The 23918-nt window shown below is 42.8% G+C and overlaps 1 protein-coding gene and 2 pseudogenes across 2 annotated transcripts in view; 1 reads left to right on the top strand and 2 right to left on the bottom strand.

Moving 5' to 3' along the window:
* MECP2 (methyl-CpG binding protein 2) overlaps positions 1 to 16669 on the bottom strand; it is a 65724-nt gene extending 49055 nt beyond the window's left edge. Inside the window, exons 1-2 of one of the 2 annotated variants that reach the window (XM_006087668.3) lie at positions 16521 to 16669; positions 11679 to 11802 (exon numbers count right to left, since the gene is read on the bottom strand). In XM_006087668.3, coding sequence (XP_006087730.1) covers positions 11679 to 11704 — 26 coding nt within the window. In that variant the 5' untranslated portion in view covers positions 11705 to 11802; positions 16521 to 16669. The remainder of the gene's footprint in view (positions 1 to 11678; positions 11803 to 16520) is intronic. The other variant, XM_023753009.1, reaches the window with a different exon arrangement.
* Positions 16670 to 18981: 2312 nt separating this feature from the next.
* Positions 18982 to 19654, bottom strand: LOC102425115 (annotated as a pseudogene).
* Positions 19653 to 22584, top strand: LOC102424795 (annotated as a pseudogene).
* Positions 22585 to 23918: the final 1334 nt, after the last annotated feature.

Here is a 23918-nt window from a genome sequence, read left to right as displayed (position 1 = left end):
CATTAATCCTCACCAGAGGATATTTTTCCCATCGATTTTTAGAGAAAGTGGGAGGAAGAGAGACAGAGAAGGAGAGAAACGTCGATGTGAGAGAGACACATCTATTGGCTGCCTCTCAAATTCACTCCGACTGGGGTTGGGGATTTAGCCTGCAACCAAGGAATGTGCCCTTGACCAGAATCGGATCCGCAACCCTTCAGTCTGCGGGCTGACGCTTTAACCATTGAACAAAACTGGTCAGGGCGGTCATCCTCTTTCACTTCAGGGAGCTAATATAATCCCCCAAAGTTGGCAAGTGAAGAAAAATGTATAAGCATATAATTTAGTTTTGAAGGTAACCATCAAAGAAACTAAAAGTAGAAAACGGTTAAAAGCTGTCATCTCTGGGTCATGGAACAGGAATGGGAAGGGGTAGATCAGTGGTTCCCAAACTTATTTGGCCTACCGTCCCCTTTCCAGAAAAAATATTACTCAGTGCCCCCTGGAAATTAATTTTTTTAAAAAAATTAAATCTTTATTGTTCAGATTATTACATTTGTTCCTCTTTTTTCCCCCCCATAACTCCCCTCCTCCCAGTTCCCGCCCCACCCTCCGCCCTCACTCCCCACCCACTGTCCTCATCCATAGGTGCACGATTTTTGTCCAGTCTCTTCCCGCATCTCCCACTCCCCTTTCCCCCCCAAGAATAGTCAGTCCATTCCCTTTCTATGTCCCTGATTCTATTATAAATATTACTCAGTGCCCCCTGGAAATTAATTTTTTAAAAAATTTTAATAGCAATTAAACAGAAAGATATATGCCCCCAAATGCACCTGTGGCCATCACCGCCCCCCTGGATCGCTGCAGCGCCCACCAGAGGGCGGTAGCGCCCACTTTGGGAATCACTGGGGTAGACTGTTATTTTCACCATAACCTCTTTTGAGAGAGGTTATGTTGTTATTGAGTGGCTGTAATATTTTGATAAAAACTCAAAATCTAAACCTAACCCTCAATAGTTTCCTACTACTCTGACATTAACATAAAAAATCCCGCACCAAGCCTGTCAACCTTTCTGCCTGCATCTGTCACCCCCCCCCCCCCAAAATCCTGCTCTGCTCCAGCCACACAGGGCTTAAGAGCCTCTGATGGCCAAGCTCCTGCCAGGCTTGAGGGGAGAGGGTGCTTCACACATGCATTTCTCCTTTGGAAAAAAGCTCTCATCCACTCTGCACCTTGCCCAACACTTCTGTCTCCCCTTGATTTCCAGCTTTGGCACTGCCTCCTTATCCCTCCCAAGGCTGGGCTGTTCCTCCATTACACATGATCACAGTGAGCACCGTGTATTTTTCCTTCAGAGTACTTAACCCACTGTAATGACATAATTACTTGTGAAATATTTAAAGTCTGTCTCTCCTGCCAAACTTAGGCTCCATGAGGAAAGGCACCACTAATCTCAGTGCCTGGGGTACCATACACACCTGACTCTGTCATGGAACGAATGGCTGATGACAGCCTGATAAACTGCAGATCCCTTGGCATGGAGCAGCAAGGAACTCAGTACTCAAACTGAACTGTATTGGCCAGATGAAAAAGTTACTAAATGTGGAACAATCCCATCATTTAGAATTGAGTTTCATTTTAACAAATAACCTTATGAAATGTGTGTAGGTGAGGAAGCTGTTCAATATATCACCCAAAGTCCTGCTGCATCCATCTGAGAGGTGACCTGTGGCTTGGATGGAGGTCTTAGAAGTAGAGATGGTTCTGGAGTACCTTTTGAATGTAAAGCCCCACAGGACTTGCTGGTGAATTAGAGGAAGGTGAAGGAAAGAGCAGAATCAAGGACAACTACTAGAATTTTTTATTGGTAACTGGGTGGATATTGATGTTGTTTACTGAGACAGAAAAGACAGGAGGTGAAGTAGATTTAAATGGCGGGGGAGAAGCAAGAGTTCTGTTTGGGACTTGTTAAGTCTGAGATGTCTATGAGCAACTCAAGTGGAAATACTGAAGAGGCCATCCAATGTGGGGCTTAAGAGGGAGGTTAGAGATGCAGGCACAGAGTGAAATCATCAGCACACAACTGTACCTGTCATTCAGAGCAATGAAAACACAGACACAATGGAAATGCCTCTAATTAAGTCAAGGCATTACTATCAATGAAATGTCAAGTGGTCATTAAAAATGATGGTGTAAAGAAAGACATTATCCAGATGTTAGCTATCTGTAGATAGCAGATTTATGAGCAATTCTTAATGTTCCTCTTCCTACATTTTCTAAAAATTTGTTTTCATCATGTATTACTTTTGTAATTAGAACATACAACTAAGTTATTTTCCTTTTAGGGAAAAGTGATGATACAAGCCTATTTTTACTGACATGGACAGATACAACATATCACTGAGGAAAGAAGGCAAGTTACAACTGCACATACTATATGATCCCATTTATCTAAAACAATATGCATACTAAGAATTCTTAAGCAGTTTTAGTTGCATTACATTTTACATAATATCTGTAAAAAAAACAAACATGTTCATAAAAATGTTTGATACAATAATTGGAACTAAGCTTTAAATGTCATCTTATCTCCCTTTATTGCACCTGTGCTTTAGGGATTTCCTTGGTCTCTTTATCCCCCACATACTGACTACTCAGTGCTGGCTGTTCTTCTATTTGTAGTTGCATGGTATAATGTACACAAAAGGTGTTTTTTAAAAAACAATGTATTTTTTATTGATTTTAGAGAGGAAGGGACAGGGATAGAGATAGAAACATCAATCGGCTGCCTCCTGCATGCCCCCACTGTGGATTGAGCCCGCAACGTGGGCATGTGCCCTGACAGGAAATCAAACTGTGATATCCTGGTTCATAGGTCAACACTCAACCACTGAGCTACACCAGCCGGGCACAATAGGCATTCTTAATCTTTTTCTGCCATGATCCCGTTGGCCCTCTGGAACCCCCTCCTGAAGAATCTATTATTTTTTAAAATATATTTTTATTGATTTCAGAGAGGAAAGGAGAGGGAGAGAGAAACATCCATCATGAGAGAGAACCATTGATTGGCTGCCTCCTGCATGCCCCGCACTGGGGATCAAGCCCGCAACCTGGGCATGCGCCCTTGACTGGAACTGAATCCGGGATCCTTCAGTCTGCAGGCCGATGCTCTATCCACTGAGCCAAACTGGCTACGGCAAGAATGTTTTGAAATGCATAAAATAAAATGCAGAAAAATTTATTAACAACATCCTTTGAGAACTGGAGCTAGAGTAATATGGGCTTCTTTAGTAAACCATTAAATATCCAGATCTAGAGGTGGATCAAACTACCCAAAGTTTGAAGGAGTGATGAGCACAAATGATATTTCAAAACATCTGCAACTATAATACGATAGCATCTTTGATCTCTATTGGTGACAAAGTCACAGGTACTCCTAACACTACCATAGTCTGTTGCCTACAGTCACCACTGAAGGAAATCTGAATTTTCAGTGAGAGGTTGGTGAAAATAAAGATGGAATGTTTTTCCCATTCAAGGTCACAGAACCCCTGAATTCTCAGAGCCCTCGGTCTAGAAAGATACACACCAAATAGTAACAGCAGTTTTCTCTGCATGGAATTTCCAGAGTAATTTCCATATGCATCTACTTTTTTTTTTTTACAATGTTTTACTTGTGTAATTAAAAAAATAAATACCATATTCTGCTTGCTTGCTTTGTCTTAACCCGGAAGAGTGACTAAGAAATTTTATACAGTTGCTTACAAGCTACATTAACGGTTTTTTAATAGGGTGATACCACTGAAAGAAGACTTTCAACCTTTCCTAACCACTTAGGTATTGAGGACTTTAATCATTCCCATGTTCTTACAAATCTAGAAAAAAATTCACTAGAATTATTTACTCTAGAGTTAAAAGGAACAAAAAGACAAACTGTCACAACTGCAGACGTATGTCTATTTTTTTTTGCCAAGTGCAATTCCCAAAACAGCTGAAAATATTAGAGCAAATTAGTACTTAATATGGACTAATACCTTCTGTTGTTTACAAAAAACACGAAAACCAGAAACACACGAAAATTTATATTTAAAAAACAAGTTAGTAAATACGCATAAATTTAAAATACAACCTGACAAAGTAATGTCAAAACTTGACCTGGCTGGTGTGACTCAGTTGGTTGAGCACTGTCCCATGCACCGACAGGTTGCCGGTTCAATTCCCGGTCAGGGCACGTGGCCAGGTTGCGGGCTCAATCCCTGGTCAGGGTGCATGCAGAAGGCAACCAATTGATGTTTCTCTCTCACATTGATGTTTCTTTCTCTCCCTTCCTCTCTCTCTAAAAATCAATAAAAACGTATTTAAAAACAAAACAAAAACTTAACTACCACTAGAAGTCTCAGAAAAACCAAAATGCTTTAAATATTTTAAAAAATAACTCACACATACAAAATCAGTTCATGCTTAAAAATGCTCAAGTTCATATTTTAGCAGTAATGTGCACTGTTGCAAAGGAGATTAAAACAAAGAGAAATGTGCATATCTTAGAAGCCGGCTTTGCTTTCTTTCAAATCTAAAAATAAAACCTTTAAACTGTCCTATTAATAAGTCTAGAAAATGGATGCCTTTTTTGAGGAAAGCTTTAACAAACACAGAAATAAAAATATCTTCTCGGTTAATAGGACCAAAGGATGTAAACATAAACCAGATGTCAATCCTCATTTCTCTACAATTCCATTCAGGGCTCTGGTGGGGCTTCTGCTATAAAGATGTTTCTACAGCACAAGGAGGCATACTAAATGAATGTGTGCATAGAGCAACATGGACCAGGCTCAAAAGCTAAGTATTAGTGAAAAGAATAACTTGCAAAATGTTACATCTACAATACCACCCTGTAAATTTGCAAAAACACTTTCGAATGTTATATATTGGTTATGTGTAACAGCATAAAGCTTTCATGGAGCGTGGAGACTATCCCCATCATCTTTGGGGAACAGGCTACCTTGGGGAGGCAGGGCAGCAAGTGTAACCACAGGCTGGGATTTTGCAGGAGTTGTCACATTTGAGTTTCATAAAAGGAGGCTGATGTAAATTGGACAAACTGTTAATATTTCTAAGGTCCAAGTGAAAAGTACCCGAGTAGCTACCACTTTGAGGTCCTGCAGGATAGCAGGACTTCAAAGGCAGGCACACGGACGGGCAACGAGGAAGGCTCCGATCACATCTCCTTAGTCCATGCTCACAGGGATTACAGTGGGCCATCCACAATGGCTTGTCAGGGCGGACCTGATCCCTGACAAGCCAGGGGCAAGCTTGTTTACACACTGCTTCCTTCACGATGAAAGTCTTGGGTAAAAAAATTTTTTTTCAAAAAACAACAACAGAAGAACTAAGCGTGAGTTTGGTACCATAGTTGACTCACACATCATACAAGCTCTTGCCCTCTCAGTATTGAAGATCAGAAAACAAAGTGTGTCGAAGAAGGGAAAGCCTTCTTTTCAAGAGTCTTCCAGGGTCTCCTGGGGGAGAAGTGGAGAGATGGAAAGTTCCATGAAGGGACCTGGAGTGGGAACCCTCAGGGCCTGATGGGTGGGTGGGATGTCAGTTCAGGGCAGATGGCCTCCAGAGCACTGAGGGGTGGAAAGGGGACATGATGGATGGCCAGAGGGCCTCACATTACCTTCTGAGGCTTGGGAACATCTTCAAGTATGATGCAGCTTGGAAGGAAAGCTGAGACTATTCAGCACAGTTGTAAGGCTGTCTGATTTCCTACCAGCACACTGCAAACAGAACCACTCCCAACCCACAGCTTGACTTGCTTTGCCTGTCTCATTCACCTCCACACTCCAAACTCCTCAGACCCAGCCAAACAGTTCTCTCTGGCCCAAGCCTCCATATATACTGGTCTCTCCTCCACCTGGAACTAAGCTAATGTCTTGGGGGTCACTTTTCAAAGAAGTAACTTCCCTCACCCCACTCCCATGTACCCTTGATTTAGCAATATCTATCAAAGTTTAAAATGCATATACCTTTGATGCAGCAAGTCCCATCTCTAGGAATTTCTCCTATACATATACTTGCTATAAGCAATATGGTATATGTACAAGACTATTCACTACAGCATTAATAAAGTTAAAAACACTGGAAACAAAAAATATCCACCAATAGAAAACTAGTTAAATTATAGTGCATCCATACAATGGACTACTAAACCAACCCTTTTAAAAAGAATGATACGAGCCCTGGCCAGTGTGCTCAGTGGTTGGAGCATCAGACCACACACTGAAGGGTCACAGGTTGCAGGTTCTCATTCTGCAGTGCTCATTCTGGAAGATTCAAGAAAATAGTGGATCTTCACAAAAGTAGGTTTTAGATAATCTAGGAGGGAATTTACAGGCCGAGTACAAGAGGCAACCAATCAATATCTCTCTCTCACATCAGTGTTTCTTTCTCTTCTGGTTTCTCTCTCTTTCTCTTTCTTCCCCTCCCTCCCTTCCATTCTCTCTAAAAATCAATGGAAAAAAATCCTTGGGTGAGGATTTAAAAAAAAAAAAAAGAAAGAGAATGATATGGGTGTATAGGAACTGATACCAAACAATCTCCAAGATACATTAACTAAAAAAAGCAATCGCAAATGTGCACAGTATTTATAGTGTAAACACACACACCCAAAATATATACATAAACACATACCTGTCTATATATATAAAAGGTTAATATGCAAAGTGTCCCCGCAGGAGTTTGACCAGGAGTTCTATCGCTTGCTATGACATGTGCTGACCACCAGGGGGCAGTGCAGAACGAAGGAAGGCCCCAGCTGGCAGTCGGAAGGCCCCAATTGGCCCTGATTGCTGGCCAGGCCTAGGGACCCTACCCGTGCATGAATTTCGTGCACCAGGCCTCTAGTATAATATATATAATAATAAGGTATCCAACTTCATAGAGACAAAGTATAAGGGTGATTGCCTGGAGCAGGGGGAGGAGGGAGGAATGGGGACTGATGGTTTAATGGGGACAGTTTCACTTTTGCAAGATGAAAAGGGTTCTGGAGATGCATATTGGTGATGGCTGCACAACGAGAATGTACTTAAGATCACTAAATTGTACACTTAAAATGTATAAAATGGTAAATTTGATATTACGTATTATACCACAATTTAAAAGCCACACACACACACACACACACACACACACACACACACAAATAGAACTGGTAATGATGGCTGCCTCCAGGGACAGAAATGGATATCCAGGGACCGGATGGCAAGATCTTTTTTTTTTTTTTTAAATGGTGTTGGTGTTTATCTCTTTTTAAAAATATATATATTTTTATTGATTTCAGAGAGGAAGGGAGAGGGAGAAAGAGATAGAAACATCAATGATGAGAGAGAATCATTGATTGGCTGCCTCCTGCATGCCCCGCACTGGGGATCAAGCCTGCAACCGGACCTTTCAGTCCATAGACCTACGCTCTAGCCCAGCCGTGGGCAAACTTTGGCCTGCGGGCCGGATCCGGCCCATTTGAAATGAATAAAACTAAAAAAAAAAAAAAAGACCGTACCCTTTTATGTAATGATGTTTACTTTGAATTTGTATTAGTTCACACAAACACTCCATCGGTGCTTTTGTTCCAGCCCTCCGGTCCAGTTTAAGAACCCATTGTGGCCCTCAAGTCAAAAAGTTTGCCCACCCCTGCTCTAGCCACTAAGCCAAACCAGCTAGGGCAGCAAGATCTTTTATCATATAACCTTTAATACCACGTTTTTCATTCTGTACTATATACCCAACTATTCAAAAAATCATTTTTAAAAAACTCAGCCTTATATAAGAAGCCTTTTCCTTCATCATTTATATACCCTTTTATTTATTTATTTATTTATTTAAATATATTTCATTGATTTTTTACAGAGAGTAAGGGAGAGGGATAGAGAGTTAGAAACATTGATGAGCGAGAAACATCGATCAGCTGCCTCCTGATTACCCCCTACTCAGGATGTGCCCGCAGCCAAGGTACATGCCCTTGACTGGAATCGAACCTGGGACCCTTCAGTCTGCAGCCCAACGCTCTATCCACTGAGCCAAACCGGTTAGGGCTATACCCTTCTTAAATAAAAAATATTTTCAATACAAATCAGGATTTCACTTCGGTTTTGTGGGTATTTATTAGATTTAAATAAAGCAAGTTGTAAAAAATTACACTTGTTCTCCTAAGATTATATTCACCAAAAGGCTGTCTTTATATTTATCAGCCTCTACAGGAAAGCTTCAAAATCATCATAGAAGAAAATTACCATTTTTATCAGTACGTAACTTTTATTCTATCATAACAATCAAGCTCGCTGAATATAGAACTGTTTCAACAGCAAAAAGCCCTCATCATAATTCAAGACAAAAATCACCCTGCAATTACATGAGTTATAAAACAAACTATGCTTTATGTTGCAGTCTACCCTAAAGCTAAAACTTGTATGTCAGAATCATACACACACACACACAAGCACAGCCTCTGAATTTCCTCCTAGATGATCTAAAACCTACTTTTGTGAAGATCCACTATTTTCTTGAATCTTCCAGAATGAGTGCTGCAGCCAGTCAAGAAGGCAGCACTTGCAGGATCCAGTACCACCCCTGGCTCAAAGCAGGGGCTCAAATATTTGTTGGGTGAATGAATAAATGATTATCCGCTGACAGGCTTGCCACCAAGCCTCACAAAGAAAAAATTCAGAAATAAAAAAGTAAAAGATACTTTGTTCACTTGAAGTCAGCACATGATAAAGGTGAAGACTATATTACTGGTTCACCAAATAACTATGACATAACTGGCTAAGTGGGCTCTATACCTCATCCTATCCTAAAGTTAAATACAAATTGTTATTTTTAAAAACCATACAAAAAACATAGGACAACTTACCTATAAGATCCTTTTGTACAGATCAAATATGCATGTGTGAATACAGCATATCAAGCTTTTTTAAAAATCAAGAAAATGTTTTTATTGATGCTAGAGAAAGAGGAAGGGAAATGGGGTGGGGGAGAGATCTCAGGGGACCAAACCTGCAACCCAGACATGTCCCCTGACTGAGGATCGAACCGGCAACCTTTTGGTGCATGGGACAATACACAATCAACTGAGTTACACTGGCCAGGGCTCAAGTTTTTTATGAAGAAAGATAATATAGATGAATATTGATGTGTTCAATAGTAGGAAAGGATTTCTAAGTATAAAGTAAAAGGAGAAATCATAACAGAAATCTTATATATCAAAAAGACAAGCAGAATCAAAAGATATATGATAAAGTAGGAAAAAATATCTGCATGATGGAAGAGAATTAATATCCTTAATACATTGAGAGTTTCTACAAATTGACTTAAAAATATCTCAATGGAAGAATGAGTGCAGAACACGAACAGGCAATTCACAAAGACCAAATACAAATGACCAATGATTACTGAGGTTCAGCCTCAGTTAATAACCCAAAGAGCAAAAATTTAAATGATGGCTAGCCAATCCTGGGAGGGTATGGGGAAGTGGCACTTTCTCGGACTATCATGGGAACTGGAATAGCCATTTAGGAAGATAATGTGGTGGTACCGACCAGCAAGTTCAAGTCTAAGCAGTTGTTCTTCAAAAAGACTGACAGCCCTGACCAGTTTGGCTCAGTGGATAGAGCGTCGGCCTGCGGACTCAAGGGTCCCAGGTTGATTCCGGTCAAGGGCATGTACCCTTGGTTGCGGGCACATCCCCAGTAGGGGGTGTGCAGGAGGCAGCTGATCGATGTTTCTCTCTCATCGATGTTTCTAACTCTCTATTCTCCTCTCTTCCTCTCTGTGAAAAATCAATAAAATATATTTAAAAAAGACTGACATATGAGTAAGTTGAATCCAGTAGTATCTTTAATAGGAAACCATTGGGAAAACCAATAGGGGGACAATGCATGACAGAAAGTTAGTATCAGACTATAGTGCTATTTAACAAAAATGAGGCAGAGAGATAAATATGTACAATACTAACCTCATTTTGTTAAAACACAAAAGGTGCATATTTGTATAGCCTGAGAAGAAGATTCAGAAGGATCTACGTTAAGCTATTAACATGGTTACTCTGGGTAGCAGGCACATAGAGTAACAGAAAGCTTTCATTTTTTACTTGATATACTTTAAAATGTATGTATCCATAAAAGTATGTATTCTTTTTATAGCTTCTTTAAAAAGAAGAAAATTAGTAAGATACAAGCACTCATCTACTAAAGACAGGTTCTGTCCTTTGAGTATTCCCTTCAAAGTTCCTTGATGCTCACTCAAATCGCTGTCTTTCCCATTCATAATAAGAGATATTTTTAAAAGATCTCTTCCTTTCTATACTTTTTAGAAGAAATTGTAGAGTCATCACTGCATGTTTTATAAAATCCAGAAGAAACCCATTTACCGCCCATATTACATTTAGTCCACACAATTTCTGAGACAATGCACAAAGCGCCAGCCACACAACTCCCACCAGCATAAATACATGGAGTACAAAGAATGTCCTGTCAGCAGGGCCCAAGGCATACCCCACAGCAAAGGGGAATGACAATTTGAGTCATAGGATCAGGAGTCAAAACCAAATTTGGGACTTGGCAGCAGTGTGATGCTCTTCCCTTCCCTTCCACACCTTCTTTTCTCCTCTGCCCAAACACTGCCCCTCACATAGTCTCTAAACAGGCTAAGATGTCCACACAGCTTTAGACTGAGATGTCAGAAACCACTAGAGACACAACAAAGTGCTACTTGGGAGTCTCAGCTGGAATCACAGTGGTAGCATATGTGTAAACTCACATTTTTTTCTTAAGAAAAGAAATGGAAAAAAATCAACTAGAATGTTTTGCCTTACCACATGGAATGTTTAAAATCCAGGTGTCAAAACATCAAATGTGGAGTGGCCACGGATTTTTAAAAAGCTTGAGATACTGAGCCTGACAACTGAGAAATTAAGGAACCACTCATTTTTACAAAACTTAAGTCCACACAAGGGCATCAAAGTAGCCAAAAGTGTGGCTGACAGAGCACCCGAGTGTCAGACCTCCAACAGCTTGGATCCCCAGCTTTTCAAAAAGCATTCATTCTGCTCTAGAGTCTCAAGAGCCAGACATGTGTCTGAGTGTTCTCTTTAGTTCCCATGGAAGGAGTGTGGCAAGTACATGCCATTAGCCATGGGCTCCACTGTGACAGCTTTCAGGAGGCTATCCTTCCAGGGGACCATACACCAGTTCCTGTATCCGAAAATACATTACCACTGCTCACTAATGTTGACCAGAAGTCATTTACCCAAAACCAAAGCAAACAAAGCACCATGCTGAAGACCACTGGGCAACAGCAGCAGCGGCAGGTGAAAAGCTCAGTCAAAGTGCTCTCAGCTCAGCTGACCTGCCTCAAGGTGAACTGAAGTTGCAGATCACCAGTTCCGGCTCTAATCTGACGCCCGCCCCCAGATCACGCTGTGGCTACCAAGTAACCCTACCCAAACTGACCTTTCAGGGCTCAGGGAAGTGACTTTTTTTTATTATATGGCACAGTTTGGCACAGTTATGTCTTTTGTCTTTGGGGTACTTTTATACTGTCCAAGAGTAGTATATCTTATTTTTTTCCTTGTTTTTATTATTTTTTTAAAAACAGATGGCCAAACCAGGACATATACTAAAAAAAAAAAAAGGAAGGTTACTTACCTGAGCCCTAACATTCCAGCTACCATGGAATCCTGTTGGAGCTGGTCTACAGAAGCAAGATGTATTCTGGGGAGTCACATGTCACATCAAAGCAGGAACTGGTGAGTCTGTATTTTTATGGAGCCTAAAACAAAGAAAATCGTAAGTTGAAAGCCCCCATTGTGCTGCACGACCTTTTTCCCAGGGCTATTTGTGACATTTTGAAGATAAACATATAGACAAAGTACTATGCTATTTCCCAGCTTACCTAGCTAGAAACAAAGGATAAACTGCAAATTACTGGCACATAAAACACGGTGCTAAAATAAAGGAAAGATTCATGCGTTAGAATCGACACTATCACAGATCTTGTCACTTCTGAAGGACACTTCGACACTATAAAGCATATCATTAGTGATGATCTCTGGTAAGTATTTCTTATACCATGTCATACAGAAACACTCGGGGATAGAATGCATGTTCAAGAGAACATGCAACATTAATATCTCATCCTCAAAAGAACACGTGAAACCCAGAGGCAAAGTCTCCCTTCGTTTTCAAGCAGCTGAAGCTGCAACAAGTTGCTGTAACATCATGTAATTGGGGCTGTCACCCTAAGAGAAAAAAGCAGCATCAATGGAAACCAAGTGCCCTGGGGGATCTAAAGCCAACCTCCAAAATACACAAGTCTGACTCAGAGCAATCACTTTTTAAAAGCCTCTCGGATCAGTAAATTGCAATGTTCAACAAGCTGAGTTATTAGTTTGACAGTTTCTCTTTTGCTCTTGAACACATGTTCAAAAAAGGACTTTTGTCATCACATTTTTATCATTAAGATAACCATCATTTCCTTGTTAAAACCTAAACTGGCCCATATTAGCTAATCTTGGATACCTCGCCGGCCCAAAAGTAGCACTTTCATCTTTACGCTAAAAAAAGCCTAGTGTGTACAGCTTAGAGAGACTATTCACACAATTACCTGTGTAATCAAACGCAGAGGAAGGGCAACACAAACCAAGTCTTTTACTTACGGCTGGTCTGTAACTACCAGGATGGTTCCTAAAATTATCTATTGAGGTGCAGTGAGGCCTTACAATTCTCTTAAACAGTCGAGTCATAGAATGCTTTGAAATCCCCAAAGTCGAGGTAACAGTATTACTCAGTTAGCTATATAATAAAAATCAAACTGGTATCCTGGCTGGGAGGCCCTGGAAAAGCCACAATTTCTCACAGCCACAATTGTTTTTCTACTTATACACTGAGGGAGCTGGACTAGGTTCCTTCCAGCTTTGAAAGTTTAAGATCTTTAATTAACCGAAGATTTCATGGGGGAAATAAAAGAGCCAGCAGATGAGAGCAGTTAGGTGAAAACCCAATAAAGCAGTGATTTGCAGGTCCATATATATAACACCCCCAGCTCTTAGGCAAGGAAGACAAGTGACCGCTTCCTCAGGCTTGCTCCCGAGAGTCCAGACTTCTGCAGTAACAGCAAAACAGCTACAGTGAGAACACATCCATATGCCAGCAGACCCAACACAAGTGTGCCTTGAAAAAGCTATAAAGGCCAAGGCTTTATTCTCTAACAGAATAGCCACTTCGCCCTTTGAGTGGGGATGCCCTGCCCACCCCCAAATTCCCATTTCCGGTCAGGTCCCCTACACACCATACCTACCATCAAAGTGGTGGAACCAAGTTTTTAAGCAATGACATTAAAGTCAAGTTTTCAATAGGTAAAGGTTCCTTGCAAGAGAAAGGCAGAAGAGAGCAGGTAAAGGCAGAGAAGCACAACCTTTGTGTGAGTGAGCCCAAATAAGAGGAACCCATTTACGTCTGTCGTAACCAAAACAAGGTAGAAGCACAGTGGTGACAATGGCAGTTTGCCTGAACAGGGCTGGTACGGAAGCATTGAGGACAAGGTCCTTCCATTGGAGCGGCAATAATGCTCTACCCAAGAAAAAAGATTGTGCCTGTCGGCCACAGGAGGCTGGTCTCATGTCACCATAACAGAGGGCAGTGAATACAAGGAAGTGTCCTGCCAAACTCCCTGAAACTTGTCTCCATTCTAGGACTGTTCTTTACCCCCGTTCGTTTAAAACACTAGTTACTACAAACGTCAAATATCTTCTGTGATTCTCCCCTCCTCGCAGATACTCAGGCAACCTGCCAGCAAACTGCTCTTAACCATTTAAATATTTCCACTGATATTCACCTTTATAAAAGATTACTAGTTTCAGGACACAACATTTATCATGCAAATAGTCCCAGGCAGGTACATTAGCGGTGGAAACCGGCCTTGAGACCGGGACTAAAAATTTTACCTCTGCTCTTCTTTATTCTAAGTTAAAGAAGCGAGCTTCTCACTCCATCTCTATGTGGGGGAAGGAATATTTGGGTGGGGGCAACATAATGCTGCAGTCATCTAGCCAGTTTTGTCAAACACCACAGCTTGCCTCCCCCGCCCCCACTAGATTCAGCCACTCAGAGGCAGGGCAGACAGGGAAACAATGACTCTGGTTAGAAACTGCAAATAGAATGCAAAAATTGTATTTTAACCCCTCCAATACAAAAACAGTAGGGTTTGACTGCATCATGCTCTGTCAGGTGCAACAAAGTACTCTAGGTTTAAAGCATTCCAGGCAAATTTGTAACAACAAGAAATAGGACAGTGTGATAAGCCAGTACTAGCAAGCAAGCCGTCAAGCTGTTAGGACATGCTGACTTCAGATGCCACCAGGAACTTTGCAGAGAAACTATATTCTGGACGCTGCCTGTGCTGTTTTAAAGGGCTGGGGGTATAACAAACAACTAGCTGGAGCGCATATGAGGAGGCAAACACATTGCCAACAATGGCAAAACAAAGCAGAGCCCTTGTCCTGTCACATCTCAGGTTTAGAAGTGCATACTTTGGAATCTTTGTCAAGTGAGGCTTGTGTGTCTGTGTGCGTGGACAGTATGTACCTCAGTGATCAGCCACCTAGCTAACATGCTACAAATGGGTGCTCTGTGGCGACTTACTTAATCAACTGTACTTGTACTAGATTGATGTGCCCTTTAAAAGGAAGTGTTTCCTAGGCTTCCTGACTAGGATTTTAAGTAGAAGTCCTAAAAAATCCCATTTCCCTGAATCCCAGAGGGAAATTCCCAAAAGACCTAAAAATCCAGACCCTGCATTTTTCATAAGGATCCAGCATATTTCAAAAGACCCAAGAGATCAGCTCAATCTTGTTATTAACTGGTCACTGAGATCCAGTTGAAAAGTCCAGCCACAAAACCCAAATTTCCCCTCTAGAGTAATAAATTCACCTATTAACAGCGAATTTTACTACCAAGGTCCGACTATGCTTCGTTTTTCTACTACGCCTACAACTTGTGAGAGTTCTACAAAGTCTAAGCCACTTAGCAACACACACGGTTTGGCTCCACGATCACCAACCACCCCCTTAATTTGATCCTATCATCTCATTATTTAGGATAGCGATCCCACACAGCAGACACAACGTGTGAACACAGCAGACACAACATGTGAATAGCTCTGCAAAGCCCATTCCTGTTCCTGGAAAAATAACCAGAAGCACACATCTGCCTGACCATGAGTCAGGAATATCAATGTTGTGGTGGAGCCCATTTCTGCTGGGACCAATCCACACCGAACACACAACAGAAGCGACTGCCACAGATATTCAAGAGCAAGCTTCCCCCTCTCGGGTCCATACTTAGCAATGTCATACACGGTCTCCTCTGTAAGAGCACTCTTTTAAGACTCTTCACAATGACCTCTTAAGTCTTCAGTGCAAAGCCACAGACACATTGCCACGCCACGTAAAAGTCACCTGAGTTTCAGTTTGGGTGATTCAGTCATAACCACACTAGAAAGAAAATAAACTTTCAGGGACAAGTGACAGGAACCACAGCGATGAGATGAACTTGCCCCATCTGGTATTGGTGATCTTCGCGATCCAAGACTATGGGAGCCCGTTACAGACTATGTCCCATTCCACTTATGTAACTGGAAGATCGCCGGCGAAGGGGGGAGGATGGAAGGGCACTCATATTCTGAGGCCACAGCATCCCCAAAGACCCCGGGGGCGCGCTTCCACAGAAGAGCCTCAGGTGCTGCCGGACACGCAATCCCCTACCCACGGCTCCTGATGGGAACTAGAACAGCCTCTTTAGGATGAGTTGTGGGACCAGGAGCACCATATCCAGTTCCTTTTGTGGGTTGACAATAATTCGCACCTACTTGTTCCTGCTAGATAGGAAAGGAGATGGTGGACGACTCGCTCGCAACGGGGGCAGAAATTCATGGAATGGGCGAGAAGGAGGGGGAGGCAAAGCCTGGAGATGGGGGTGAGAGCGCAGGAGCCCTTGTGGCGCACTCTCTCGACAGGAGACGGACTGCGCACGCGCGCCGGTGGGGGGGGGCGAGTAACGGGAGAGGGGGCGCGCGAGGAAGGGAGAGGGGAGAGCGCGAGGAAGGGAGAGGCCGGGGCCGCGGGCGCGCGACGGCGCCGCGGGCCCGAAGCCCCTAGAAGGGCACGACGCACACGCAGCCGGACAAGTGAAGCTCTGGCGAAAGAGGCGCCCAAGGGGCTCGGGGCCGGGATGCGCGCCGACGGCGGGAGGAAGCGGGACGCCAGGCGAAGGCGGCCCTGGGAGGCCGCGTCGAGGACGGACACCCGCGAGTGTGGGTGACGGGCCGGGGGGAGCCGTCACCGGCGGCGGCGGGAGGGGGAGGGTAGAGAGGAGGGACGCCATCCGCCAGCCGTGTCGCCGACCCCGCGGGCCCCTCCCGCGCCACGTCCCGCCCCTACCCCCCGCCCCTCGGCAAGGGTCCCCGCCCGCGGCTGCGGCGGTCCCACTCACAGTCTCTCCTCCTCGCCTCCTCCTCCTCCTCCGCTTGGCGCGGCAGCGGCGGCGGCGGCCATTTTCCGGACGGCTTTACCACAGCCCTCTCTCCGAGAGGAGGGAGCGCGCGCCTCCGACGCCGGGACCCCGCACGGCCGACGTCGCGCCCCGCCCTCCCGGCCGGCATGCGCGCAGCTGCACCTGCGCGCCTGCGTCCCGCCCCTCGGCCCCCGCAGCGAGCCCGCCCGCAATTGGGTGCGATGGCCGGGGTGGGGCGGAGCCTCAGCGGCGACGCAACCAATTGGCGGGAGTTTGTGTCCATTCTGACCAGGGAAAAGGGGGCGGGTACCCTGTCCAGCTGCCTATTGGCTGCCATTGGCCATCATTTGGTGAAAAGAGGTGGCTTCGGCACGAAGGGGCTGGTTTAGTGGGCGGAATTTGAATATTAAGGATTAATGGGCCCTTGCGGATGCTGGGGCAATTGAGGGCCTAGGCTCCAGACTCCTGGTTGCGCGGCCCTCCCTGGCTATTGACATGCTGTCCACAAATGCACCAAGTACGCTGCAATAAGTGTTCCATTGCATCCACTTTTCCTAAATACCATTACCTTCAGTAGAAGCAGCAAAGTTGCCTGCCCTGGACCCTGATGTTGTTCCAGCCAAGGGATCTTGATTTAATAGGCACATTGCATTCTTTCATCTGAGCCTGCCATAAATCACATTCTCATTGAGGCAGGGAATAAGCTGACAACAAATCACAGCCTTGGCCTTGGTGAAACACTCTCATGGGGGAAGAGGGTACGTGCCAAGCTGCATGACACTTGTCATTGTTGGATCAGATGGTTTGGTGGAGGTGTGAAGAAGGAACAGTGGGATTGCAGGAGAACAGACTAAGCTCTGCCTGGAGCAGAAAGGGAAGACTTCCTAGAAGAGGTGATTTGGGAGCTAAGATCCAGCCATTCTGTTTTGTAAAAATATTTAGGAGTGTGAGAAAAGTTTTAACCAATGGAGTGTTCGGGACAAGACTGCTTGTCAAAGCGACCTTACTCTGATTCCAGCCAACACCCAACTCATCCAGTGCTCCTTGTGCTAGTTCTATGATTAATGAGGAACCCTCTGATTCTGAGTTGGCTCCAACCCATTCATTTATTAAACAGCCAGGCACTGTTCCAGGCTCTGAATGCACAATACTGAACAAGACAGGAAACTAACATTATATGGAAGATTCATACTAAACATATAAATAAGTGTATATTATAATGTCACATAGTGATAAGGGCTTTGAGATAGATAAAACAAGGGTGCAGGGGATGTTATTTAGATATCCAGCCATAGCTGGTTTGGCTCAGTGGATAGAGCGTTGGCCTGCGGACTAAAGGGTCCCAGGTTCTATTCTGGTCAAGGACTGCAGGCTCGATCCCCAGTAGGGGGTGTGCATGAGGCAGCTGATCAATGATTTTCTCTCATCATTAATGTTTCTATCTCTTGCTCCCTCTCCCTTCCTCTCTGAAATCAATAAAAATATATTTAAAAATATTATAGATATCCACAGACTTTTGCCCTCATTTTATTCTCCCATATGGATATCTGGGGAGACAACATTTCAGTCATGTTGGGGGCTAACAAGGAAGCTTATATGGCTAGAGAGGGGTGGGGTGTGCAATTGGAGAGGAAGCTGGAGCAACCATGGGAACTGGGAGCTTATTCTGAGATGAGAAACCCCTGGGGAATTTTGAACTTGGAGCTGACATTATCAGATCTATGCCATAAGTGCAGCATGGAGAACTACCTGTGCTAGGACAACAGTAGGAGCAAGAGCCCAGTCAGGGGTTCTGACAACAGACTAGGAAAGGTGATGGTGGCTTTAATTAGGGTGGTAGCAGTGGAGGTTCTGAGAAGCTGTGAGATTCAAGGTATATTTTTAAAATCAAGCAGAAAAGATTGGCTGTTGGGTATAAAGAAAGAGAAGAAACAAGGATAATTCCTGAGTTTTTGGCCTGAGCAATTGAGTAAAGGTATGCCTTTCACCACGATGTGCAAGTGGAGATGTTGAGTAGGTGGTTGGGTCAACAAGCAGTCAACAAGTCAACAAACTGAACACCCAACTCGAGAAGCTATAAAAGGAAAAGCATAGTAAACCTAGAAAAAGTAGGAGAAAAATAGGATGAACAGAAATTGATGAAGCAGAAACAAGTGATAGAGAGAATTGAGAACATCAAAAGTTGATTCTTTGAAAAGCTGAAAAACAAAAGCCAACCATTTAAAAAGCTAGATATAAGGAGAGAAGAGAGAAGTCAATTATGTATATTAGAAATGAAAAGGGGACATAGCCTACAGATACAATAGATTATACAATAGATGATTGATAACACAAATATGTTTTTTTGGGGGGGTACCAAATTAGTAGTATTTGTAGGAATGGTACAAATGAAAGACGTGAATGAATGATTTGGTACAAGTTATAGAAAAGATAAAGATAACTATGACACGCATGTACTACTTTGGTGACCAGGGAAGTCAACCCCGTGGCTATTACCACTCTCTCCCAGGGTGTGCTTGTCAAAGAGAAACTCTGCCATGCCAGTTTGAGGAGCCCTCGACCTGCTCAAGTTGGTTACGTGGTCACCCAATTCTTTCACCTGTTCATTCAGGTAGTGAGTCTTAATGAAGTCACACAAATGAGGGTCATTTTTAAAAATTTCTTTATTGATTAAGGTATTACATAGGTGTCCTTATCTCCCCATTCCCCCCCCCCACTCATGCCAAATGAGGGTCATTTTTGTCAGTGGCCAGTTTGTACAAGTCCAGTAGTGACTGACTCATGCTTTTTTCCAAGTGCAATGCACACTCCATTGCATTCAGCCCATTCTCCCAGTCATCACAGTCTGGTTTTTTGATATCCCGAAGGAAGATTCGGCCACCTTGTTGGTTCTGCAGCTTCATCAATTTCTCAGCACGTTCCCTCTCCTCATGAGATGGTGAAGAAAATATTTGGCAAAAGTTCTTCAAAGCCACATCACCACAGTCAAAGTAGTAAGACATGGACAGGTAGACATAGGAAGCACAGAGCTCCAGGTGGATCTGGCAGTTGACGGTGGCCTCCGAGTTCTGGTGGTAGTTCTGGCACACCTGCGAGGTGGACCCAGTCTTCATGGAGACTCTGCTGCACCGCGCTAGAGCGGTGGCAGAGGGCGGGCACTCTCAGGAGGTGGCGGAAGGCTGGATTTGGGCAGCTGGCTGGGATGGATCAAGCTCTGGGTGCTCTGGGTTCCGCCCAAGCACTGTTGAATCAGGAAACCACGGCGACTCTCCACAATGATTGTCCAGATACGTTTTTAAAGGCTATTATGCACAACTGTATGTCAGTAAATTGGAAAACATAAGCACAAGGTATAGATTTCTAGAAAAGGCACAGCTTACCAAAACTGATTCTAGAAACAGAAAACCTGGATAGACCCTCTATAACCACAAAAAATATGGACTATATATTTTTAAAATCCACTTCCCAAAAAGAACAAGCTCAGAGAGCTTTATAGATGAGTTCTACCAAATCTTTAATGAGTGGGCAATTCCAATCATAGGAAAGAAAGAAGTCTCTTGAAACTTTTATGAGACCAATATAACTATTATAATGATCCAATGAAAGTATGACACAGGATGTGGAAATAGGGGTAAAAATCCTAGAAAATTAAATCCAGCAATATGTAATGATATGTCATAACCAAGTTGAGTTTTACCCTAAGAATGCAAGGATGGTTTAAAATTAGAAAATCAAAGTTAAGAGATTTAAGGGGAACAAATTATGTGATTATTCCAATCAATGCAGAAAATGGACCTGGTAAAATTCAACACCTACTTATGATTAAAAAAACCAACAACAAGTGCTAGCCAGCATGGCTCAGTGGATAGAGCATCAACCTGGGACCTGAAGGTCCCAGGTTCGATTCCAGTCAAGGGCATGTACCTCGGTTGCAGGCTCCTCCCCGGCCCGGGGGTGGGGGGCCTGGTTGGGGAGCGTGCAGGAGGCAACCAATCAATGTATTTCTCTCACATCGATATTTCTCTCTCTTTCCCTCTTTCTTCCACTCTCTCTAAAAATCAATGGAAAAATATTCTTGGACGAGGTTTCAAAAAACACACACACACAAAGAACCAACAACAACAACTTAGAGAACTATGAATAGAGTGGAACTTCCCTAATCTAATCAAAGGTATCTATAAAAAGACTTAGAGCAAACATCATATTTAATGGTATCAAGTGGAAAGAAAGCAAGAAACAGAACAAGATCTACAGTACAACATCATTCATGTAAAATAAAACACATATGTGCTTTACCTCCCACTCTCTTTTAACTTTCATCCTTGGAGTTTCACCTTGAGGAGAAAGACCCATTAACCCCAAGTTGATTTTCTGGTTTTTAGAATGCAGAGATGGAAATCCAGCTAGTAATTAAAAGCTGGAAAAAGAAATGGGGGAGGAAAGATTCAACTCACTCTAATTACAAAAATTATAAAACAGTTGGGAATAAACTTAATAAGAAAAGCTAAAATGTCTATTAAAAAACTCTAAAACTTTACTGAAAACACAAAAGAAGACCTAAAAAAAGAAAAGAAACTACTAAAGGAAGAGTCTACAATAATAAAGATGTCAATTCTTCATAAATTAATCTGAAAATTCTTTGCCTGAGTAAAAATCCAGGAGTTTTTATAGACTGTAACAAGTTAATGCTAGACCCAGAAGAGTAAGTATACAAGACTAGAAGTCAAGATATTTTTGAAAGAGAAAACCAATGAAGAGGGTCTTGCTAAAAAAATCTTTAGTTTGAATAAATAAGAGTTAAATGATACAATTTCACCCTTTCCATCAGTAGGAAAATAAATAGAGTTTAAAGCATTTGCTAGTAGAATAAAAAATGGGTTACTTAAAAAATGGGACTATAACATTTTAAAAATGGCTCTCCTTAAAAATGGGACTATAGAAGATAAAATCCAGGAAAATGTCATAGAGATAGCAATTGTCAGAAAACCAACAACCACAAGGGTTTTATGGATATGGCAGATAGAGTGCAAATTTCTACTCCATCTGTCTAAAAATTCCTTGAACTGATAGAAAATATACATTTTTTTGCCCAGTTGGTGTGGTCAGTGGTTGAGCATTGACCTATGAACCAGGTCACGGTTCGATTTCCGATCAGGGCATTTGCCTGGGTTGTGGACACAGTCCCAGTGTGGGGCATGCAGGAAACAGCCGATCAATGATTCTCTCTCAACATTGATGTTTCTATCTCTCTCCCTATCTCTTCTTCTCTCTAAAATCAATAAACATATATATATTTTTTAAAAAATCTCAGGTCCTACCTGAAGCCTAGACTTGAGACATGCCCTGGGACTGAACCCTTGGTTTCACCAGCTTCAAACCCTTACCAGCCACACTTGAGATGGTTTTGGTGTTTAATGCTGGCCAAGGCCATAGGACTATCAACAGAGATCCACTGAAATCCATCCTGTCAGGAAGTGACCAGCAAACACTGATGTTACATCTGTCTCAATATGGCATTATCAAGTGCATGATCTGATTTTCTGGCGAGATGTGAAGGTTTGCCTTTGGCACCATGCTGGTCATGCTGCCTTCCCTGGCAGCTTTCAGTGTCATCAGTGTGATTTCTTACCGCATCCTGGCTCTTCTCTCTGTCACCATCAGCTTCAGGGTCTACAAGTTTGCCATCCAAGCTGTACAGAATTCAGAAGAAGGCCATCCATTCAAAGCTTTCCATAATTACGTGGATGCTGCTGGGGTGCACATCAACAGGATCCTGAATCTCATTCTTTTTTCTTTCTGGTAGAAGATCTGGTTGACTCTTTAAAGCTGGCTGTCTTAATGTGACTGATAACCTTTGTTGGTGCCATTTTCAATGAAATCACCCTTCTGATTCTTGCTGAAGTGCTCATTTTCATGTTTCGATTGTCTGTGAGAAGTACAAGACCCAGATTGATCACTATGTTGGCATCGCTCATGGTGAGACCAAGTCGACTATTGAAAAATCCAAGCAAAACTACCTGGAATTGTTAGTTTTGCAGAATAAGTTACATGGAAACCAGAAATGCCACAGTTACTAAAACGTCATTTAATCGTCATAATGTTGTTACCTGTACTCTGAAGGAACGTGCTCAATGTCAGCTTGAGCCTGCATTCCAAGTTTGTTTGTTTGTTTAATTTGGTGTTTTCCCCTCCTTTTTCTTTACCTGCAGTATGAAGCACAACTCCTAAAACACACACACACACACACATACACACACACCCCTCATATCTTAGAACCCAAAAGAATAAAGACAGAATCAGTTTAATAGGATAAATCAATACCTTAATAGTCGTGGAGCTTATATGTGTATTGTGAAAAGGGAAAGATTGAAGTAAAGGAGAAAATGAAAAATAAAACACACCTCTTGGGTTCTTCTATTTAATTTTCCAGGACTAGCCTGGCTGGCATGGCTCAGTGGTTGAATGTTGACATATGAACCAGGAGGCCACAGTTTGATTCCCAGGCAGGGCACATGCCCGGGTTACAGGCTCAACCCCCAGTGCGGGGTATGCAGGAGACAGCCAATCAGTCCCTTCTGCTCTAATATATATATATATATATATATATATATATATATATATATATATATAAAGGTTAATATATATATATATATATATATATATAAAGGTTAATATGCTAAGTGTCCATCTGACCGTCTGACCAGTTGCTATGATGCTCACTGAGTGTGCTAGCCATATACAAAGAAACGGCACTGCGGACCTGGCACCAACAAAGCAACACTTGGCTTCCCCCAAGTGGGACACAGGCCCCGCCACCACCCTGGAGTGATACCCCAAAAATTAGGGTATAACTAATTAGAATGCAGAGATGGAATTGAGTGTGTTATTCAAACTTACAAAGAACTAAAGATAGTATGAATATCCAATATGAGAGGAGGGACGCCACCCGCCGCCGCTGCTGTCATGGAATTTGACCCCATGGCACAAAATGCAGCCCACAGCCCAGCCCAGCCAGAAACGGGTCTCTGTGGGTGCCAGGTAATATTGTCACATAGCAATGCCCAGCTTCCTCTCCCTGGCGACTAGGCTCCTTGGAGTTTCTTCAGCCCAGGAACATGACTTGCTTTATAGCCAGGTGCAAACAGTCTACACTTTAACCAAATGTCTGTGAAGCATTTTCTGTGTCTCATCTCATTTGATCCTCACAGAAGTCCTGGAGTAGATAGATAGGAGACTCGGTAGAATCCTATTTTCTTTTCATTAGCCAGAAAACAGAGAGTTAGAAACCTTAGAAACTTGACCTGACTTAAAAGAGGTAAGAAATGGTGGACCTTGAAAATGACTTCAGGTTTTCTCACTGTGCATAATATAGTCAAA

This window comes from Myotis lucifugus, unplaced genomic scaffold (genome assembly GCF_000147115.1).
Source record: "Myotis lucifugus unplaced genomic scaffold, Myoluc2.0 scaffold_40, whole genome shotgun sequence".
Classification (NCBI taxonomy): Eukaryota; Metazoa; Chordata; class Mammalia; order Chiroptera; family Vespertilionidae; genus Myotis; species Myotis lucifugus.
The sequence above is the reverse complement of the archived record's forward strand: the minus strand, read 5'-3'. Positions and strand labels throughout refer to the sequence as shown.